The sequence below is a fragment of the Pagrus major genome, chromosome 17 (genome assembly GCF_040436345.1).
Source record: "Pagrus major chromosome 17, Pma_NU_1.0".
Taxonomy (NCBI): Eukaryota; Metazoa; Chordata; class Actinopteri; order Spariformes; family Sparidae; genus Pagrus; species Pagrus major.
This window is the reverse complement of record NC_133231.1, coordinates 3850938-3858726: the sequence shown is the minus strand read 5'-3', so window position 1 is coordinate 3858726 and position 7789 is coordinate 3850938. Positions and strand designations below refer to the sequence as shown.

At 41.5% G+C, this 7789-nt stretch overlaps 1 protein-coding gene across 1 annotated transcript; it reads right to left on the bottom strand.

The window, feature by feature from the left end:
• Positions 1 to 245: 245 nt before the first annotated feature.
• LOC141012025 (voltage-gated potassium channel regulatory subunit KCNG1-like) lies at positions 246 to 5648 on the bottom strand. The gene is made up of 4 exons (XM_073485405.1): positions 4920 to 5648; positions 3321 to 4186; positions 580 to 799; positions 246 to 434 (listed from the first exon to the last, which is right to left on the bottom strand). The coding sequence occupies exons 1-4, from the start codon at positions 5646 to 5648 to the stop codon at positions 246 to 248; spliced, it is 2004 nt and encodes a 667-aa protein (XP_073341506.1).
• Between the last annotated feature and the right edge of the window lie 2141 nt (positions 5649 to 7789).

The following is a 7789-nucleotide window of genomic DNA, read 5'->3' as shown; positions in this document are numbered from 1 at the left end:
ACTGCCAACCTACATATAGTTCCTCCTGTATATTATGTAGAAATAAACTTGCTGCTATCACCTGTTTTTTCACAGAGCAGCATCTGTATAATGTGGCCAAACTCTGCTTCTCTTGCCTGATCTGTCCTTCTGCCAGTGGTGGCTGCGTTAGCAGCAGTGGATATATGCTGTTACAGCATCTATAAGCAACCCTCTTGTTAAGTGTATTAAGATGCACAGCACAGAGCGGTGTCTCATGTAAAACACTAAAACAGAAAGGTGTGTTGGCTGTTTACTTGTTCTTCGCTGGTCATGGCACTCCATGGTAACTCATCCAGGTTGCAGTGAGGGTGGGGCTTTGGCTTCCTCTTGGAAAATAGACAGGGTGAACTTGGCACACTCTGGATGATGTCAGAAAGGACATTGCTGCCGCTGGCAATGTCACTTCCTGGCAGCTGGTGGGACAGCAGTGAGACAGACGAACAATGAGAAGTAGAAAAAGAAATTACTTGGAAGAGACACGTTCTATTCACTATAACATCCACAGCCTCTGTGTTTGATGGAAGCGAAAATTAGAAAACCAGCCGGCCAACAACCAACCTGCCACTCAAAGTCACTGTCGGCCCAGTCCCGGTAGCTGCTGATGGAGGAGGAGACATCACTGCAAACACTACCCTCTGGAAACAGGTCCAGAGACGTTAGTTCCTGGTCATCCAGAAGGGAGTAACAGTCATCCTGATCCCCAACAGGCACAGAGGAGAAGAGCTCCTCGCTGCTCTCTGAGCTGGCAACACTGGTCCCACAGGATGTAAGGCTCCACCTAGGAAGGACAACGAACTGTCAAAGTATATCCTATGAGTCATTTCTGGAAATTGCTCAGATCATTTTTCTGAGACAAGGTTGTGTGCACGCAACTATGTTATGTTAATGTATTCTCTGTGAAACACACTCCAAAAGTCAACTATGTACATCTGAATGAGGGATATACTATTGAGGAGAATGTTGTAGAGAGAATGAACTGCTACTCTTTTGAATTTTCTAATGGCAGTTTGGCCATTTGCAAAAAGTGTCAAGTCACAATATAATTATTGTGTATGCCTTCAGGCTATAGTTGGTAACTTTACACACACCTTTGACCATTTTATACCGGCAGGAAGCATGATGGAGATGTTGGTGTATGTGAAATCCTGTTGTTTTCTATTTTATTTGATTAGCAATTGCAAAACATGTGTTTCTACTGGCCTTGGGTGTAGGTTTGGATGTGAGACAATGCAAACTGTTCAACCAATAGTAGTGTCCTGACACACTTGTTGACAGCGTTTACTGGCACTGGCAACCAGGACATGTGCAACTTGATAAGCACTTTAACATTTGTCAATAATTGTGTGGTGAATGCTGCAATGACACATCCTGGATGCTCCAGGATAACACTTAGGATACTCTACCATAATGGTGCATAGACTTAAATTAAGATCCAAATCATTTTTTTAACAAATCACTTTTGAAAACAAATTCTAAAAGTCAGTTAACTTCACTGGCAGGTGACCTACACATGTAAACAAACACACACTCTACTTGCCTGTTACTGTGGAGGTGGTGCAGAGGATCTGTTCTGTGACAAGATGAGAGCTGACACCCAAAGTCACTGATGTCCAGGGTTCCCACATCGCTGAGGTTGGCTTTTACACTCCATATCCTCATTATGAGTCCTAATCATGATGCAGTCTGAGTTCACCGTAACTACACTTCAAAGAATAAATAGTTTTCACCTATCAAATTTTCATTTTCAAACGATATCCCAGGCTGAGGGATACCAGTGATTGTCGCGCATTGTTTGGACACGTGAAGAAAAAAAACTTTTCCCCATGTCCCTTTAGGGGCTCCGTAGATGTGTGATTAAAGTGTTGCCTTAATTTTTTGGAGCAGTGTATGTTGATCTGTATTCATAAGTTGTATAACTTGTTTAAGATGATCAAATGAGCAATCAAACTTTCTGCCCTTCAGTGTTTATGTCGCACCGCGTAAGGCACTGTTCTAACTTCATTCCTTTATGGTACCTTGATATTACTCGTGTTACATCATCATCAGCACTGTTCTGCTCATCTGACAGAGATCATTAAATACAGCAACAGGCTATATCAAATGTGCTTAATAACAGTTGCAAATGTAGGCTACATTTTTTATTAAGGTTCAAGAAGCGAGAAACAGTAAAACCAGAAGACATTGTCTCCATAAAATATGATCCAGATTCACCCAAACCAGTGAATAAAGTTTATAAATTTGTGTTTTTGTGAAATACTCCGCTCCAGCAGCGTCGTTCTAACATGAAATCTGAGCTCTGTGCCACTCAGTCACTGCTTAAAGTTGAAAATTGATTGATGGTGGACGGATGGCATGATATTATTGGTTGTACTAACGTCTAATAACTAATTTCTGCCATAGGTAACACTTGTTTCAGCAATAAAGCTGGGGAAAAAACACCCTAAATGTTGCAGTTTTAAGGAGTTACTGGTCACTGCCTCATATATTATTTTACTTTTCTAATACCACGATATAACACCTTCACCAAAATAAACACAAATTATGCTGCGATTAAAATTTTAGGTCATATTTCTGTAGTAATATGCCTTCATAACCTGCATTAAGTACTTTGTCAGTTTGGTACTACACACAAATAAGTTTTTGGTTCTTGCTAGACTTCATCGACTGATATGTGCAATATAATCTGATCACTGAAAAAGATTAAAATACTACTTTACCATACTATTTTGAAATACAGATTTTTTTTTGTCTACTAAAAGTTCCTACTTGTAAGAAAAATTTATTTTTGCGTCTTCTTCCCTGCTCGACAAATACTAATGCTTCGGGTTTCCCAGCTCATCAGAAACTGACCGATTGAATGGCAGCCGACCCGACCTACAATCCCAACACATCAGTATTTGACAAGTTACAAACAGCACTTTAAGGATATTAACCAACTTTATTTCTGCCTTTTTAAAATATTCACCTTTTTCAACAACGTGTTACAATAGGAGTGGAAGAACTTATATCACAGTTATACATTATAATGTTACATTACAGTTCAGCTTCCAATTCTAGCAGTAAAGTTTACATTTCTGCTTTTCCAGCAATGCTTTGAAATGCATTTCAACAGTCAGCATTTACGCAGCATTGTTTGCAGGAAATACATTTTCTAGTTAATGTCTATAACCTCTCAATCAGTTATAACAACTCTTCTGGAAGACTACCTGCAGTATTGTGGATCCTGGCAGCAGAAATTTGCTCCCACACATACAGTGCAGAAGAGTGTAAGTGAGGTTGGGTGTCATTTGATTGCCTACAGTATGTACAGAGGTTGATCACTCTTGCTCCTCGCCAGCACTCTAATGTCTTTCAAGAAAAGATAATAAGGATCATCTAGACCTGGTAAAAGATCAGTTTCTGGCCAATTATCAGGCCAAGTATCTCTTTCTTTCATGCTTTCTTCAGCCTCAGTGGCGAGCTCGGCCCCTCTCTCCTCTTTCCACAGCCTGCGATGGTCGTCCTTCAGCTCAATGTAGGTGCGATGGAACGTGTGGAAGATAGATGTAGAAGGGAAAGACAGAATGAGGATCCCTGCTAAGATGCTGATCAGTGCCACCAGTTGGCCAGGGATGCTCTGTGGCACCATGTCACCGTACCCCACTGTGGTGACAGAGATGATGGACCACCAGTATGACACTGGGATGCTGCTGAAGCTGAGCTGGGGAGTTCTGGCAGCGTTCGGAGCCAGCTCGCTCTCAGCTAGATGTACCAGTGGGGAAAAGAGGGTCACTGCGACACACACGAAGAGCATCAGCAGGCCGAAGTCTGTCACACTGCGCTGGATAGTTAGCCCCAAGGTCTTTAGACCTACAGAGTGGCGGGCCAGTCTCATTACATACAGGATACGCAGGGCCCTCATCACACGCAGGATAAGACCCAGTTTATCCAGGGTGCTCTTTCCTGCTTCGGCCAAAATATCCTGTACAGTCTCATCCCCGAGCTCCAGAAACAGTGAGACATAGTAGGGCAGGATGGCAGCACCATCGATGATGTTGAGAGGGCTACGGGCAAACTCGAGCCTGCTCCCTGCGTGGAAAAATCGCACCAGAAACTCTAAGCTGAACCAACCCACACAGACAGACTCCACCACAAACATGTTGCGGCACTTTTGGGAGCATGTACCCTGTGGAGACCAGAAAAGACAAAGGTAAGTTTTACCCTACTAATGGATTTGGATTTAAAGAAGATTTTCACCACTGTAAAGATGACCCTTGTATCAAACTGTGCTTTCTATGCAGGAGAAAGACACAAATATTTTAGAAATTGGTGCTAATTTCTAACAGTGATGGCTAACAACATGGTCTCACGTTGTGAACTTTTATGGATATATTGCTGGCTTTGTATCAAGGCATATGGATGTCCCACAGATCTTTAATAAGCCAGTTTTTGTGAATGTCTTGTCTGGGATTGACATTTTCCAGGCATATCTGAAGGCTTGTGAATTGTAAGCTTCCTATTTACATCATTCGACTTCAGTCAGAGTTTAAGCCTCGGGCCTGGTGGTGTGAAACATTGATGCAACTGCAGGAGACACACAGACAGTGGTAGCATATTGACTAATGTTAAACTGGCAATAGATACGTTTTTGCTATTAACTTATCATTATGAAATAATGTTTATTGTGCAATGTAATGGCCTTAGAATATTGTCAAAATTTCTTCCACACTTTCTTTTAACACGCTTCACTTTTTAACTTCAGACTGCTCTAGCAAAGCAGTTAGCAAACAGTGTGTCTGTATGCAAAATAGCCTTTGGACTAGTGGATCCGTATGGTCAAAAATATTCTGTGTGGTTAACAGATTAATGGTTAGCTGTTGATGTCCCTAGTACAAAGCATTGCTTTGCTTCTTACGTACCATGACTTCTTCCTCTTGTTGGTCTGGCATGCTGCTGACGCACAGGCTGACCACAGTGACCACCACCATGATGACAGACAGGAAGGCAAACACTTTTCCTGCTAAACCTGAGTGAGGGTTCTCCACTGCTTCCCCCAGCGTGTGGAACAGGCTGCCTCCCATAGGAGCCCTAAGCGCCCTCCTTCTCTCCCGCCACTTGTCCTCCTTCAGCTGGTGCTTGGCCACCTCGTCTACACAGGACATCATGCGATGTTGGCAGCAGGGCTCCATGTATCCTATATCAATGCCCCAGTACAGCAGCTCCCCGTGCAGGGCCACATTGCAGACCTCCTGCAGCAGACGCAACTTCCCTTTTGCCAGGAAGCTGTGGATGGCCCGAAAAGCTAAAGGGTCACGGTCAAAGAAGAATTCCTGTAGCATCTCATCATAGTCATCACAAAGCTCTGCTATCTCCCTCAAGGTGGAGCAGGAGCGCAGACGACCCAGGCGGCTCTGGGGGACGTCCTCCAGGGTGCTCCAGGGGAAGGAGTACCGGATGCCCCCTATATTGATGAGGGCCTGCTGAGAGGGATCAAAGTACCGGCGAGATGCCTCTGGCCCACGGAGCAGCTGAGCACGTTGAAAGTACTCGCCTTTGACTACAGCAACCTCTGGGTCTAGGAAGACATGGTTGTAACTGTCGTCACTAATAAAGGATTGGTCATCAAAGCCAGCACCAATGATGGCCATTGTGGTAGGATTGTGTTTGGCAGGCTCACGTTGTTGTTACAGTATTGTACCTGGAGATTTGAGAAAAAGCTGCAATTATGGAATATATTGATAATCCATACAAGTATCTAGATGTATATCTTATATTTATGTAAAGAAATTGTGCTGACTACTGCAAATGCACTTATTTTACACATTTCCGTGCAATCAAAAGCCAAACAACTATTGTTTTATGTTGCAAGCACAGAAGTTTCTGTAACAATAAAAAAAGATTTTCAAAAACAAAGTTTGTGTGTATTTAAAGTGTCACCCATGGGTGTTGGTAATGATGAATTCATATCTCCTCTCAGCAGGGTAAATACAGATGATGTCATATCAGAGCTGTGCTGAGTGGCTGGATATGTTTGTGTAACAAAAGAGTACAATCTCTAAATATATTTAACTTATAATATATGTTTTAATGCTTTATAGTCACAGATTACACATTTACAGTAACAGTCAGATGAATCTATCTCCATAATATGTCAAAAGTTGTGATTTCAGCTTGTTCCACTGGTCAAGAGTGAACAAAATTAACTAAATGCAGCTCTAAGTTGGACTTTCATTTGATTTTAATGATTTTTTTTTGTCTTTCATCATTTCACAGAGGCTGTAGCTGGTTAGTGTAAGTTTCAGTCAATTATTTTAGCAAGAACACACTGACTATTTGAAGTTCCTCAGACTCCTAATAATTCATCTAACAATTATTTTTTGTTGGGAGGAACAAGTCTTTTTTTTCTTTTTGGCAAAAAACCAAAGACTTCTTTCCCACAAATTTGGTAATTTTGTTTTTCTGTCAGTTAATATTTGTTTTAAATGTAATATTTGAAGGGTTACAGTATCATTCATGTAAGCATGTGTACTGCTGTCCTTTTAAAAGCTCTGTAACTCACCTTAAATTCTTGTCAGGGTATACAAATCCATTCAAGATGATGTTCAGAAGATTCCAAATCTTTCTCTCGTCTCTGATTCATTAACAGAATTTATTTACGGAGAATGTGATGTGCAGTAACAGCAATCAAATGTGTCAACATACCTGCTGAATTCTGAAGTGAAACAAAACAAAACTCTCTCAGATGATATGTCAACCCATCCTTTTCTGTCTTTCTCTCTTAATTCCAGGGTTTGGGTGACTAATGGATGACCCTGCAGTCAGCCTAAACATCATCATTGGTCTGGAACATCATCCATTAACTTTATCACACTAAGCTTTTGGCTTTAATGCATCAAAAGCCTGACAGACAATGTCAAAAGACTGACTTATCCACTGGGGGAGGGATACATGACACTAATATCAAGAGGATAAAGAGCCAAAGACAAATGTAACAGAGTACATAACACAGACATTATACCAACAGTAGACAGGTTGTGCAATCTTTATGACTGTGCCTTAAACCTTGTCATAGTAAGGCTGTGTCCAACCGACTGATTTATTGGCTGAGCGTTTAGCAGAGCTCAGAGCTGTCCCAGACGTTTTCTTCTCCAAAAGTTTAGTTTATTAAGTTTTCAGGAACTAAAATAGACCTATTTATCACATGAATTCATGGGTGTAGGATTGGGTAAGGAGGCTAGGGACATGTACCCACCTTTCTTGAGAAAGGGAGTGAGTAATACATTGTCCACGGCAATAATTTGGTATACAAACAGTTAGCAGATCTTGTTCTCTACTAGTCCTGCCCCCCTAAATAAATAATGCTAATAGGATTGGCTTTGCGTTTTCTTGCTAACGTGTGATAGGCTGGCTCATGAATGTGGGCTGGCTGTAGTAGCTAGCTACATCCTGTTTTTGTTTTGTTTTTTATTTTTTAGATTCAGATGATAAATACATTTCTGATGCTTGTATAGGCATGATGACAAAAGCTAGCAACAAGAAAAACACTAACATTTTACCTATGGTAATGATCCTGCTGTGTTAACATCATGTCATTCATCCGTGGTGAACCACCTGTAGTAACAGGGGTGGGAGGAGAAGAGGAGAAAGAGCCCAGTTCTGCTGTTAAGCCGCTCCGTTCTCTGCTGTGATCATGGATTTACAAGCTTCAAAGTTTTATTTCTCATCTGAATATGGCGACAAGATCTAAATATTATGAAAGCCAAGGACGTAGGATTGGTTTTGATATTTG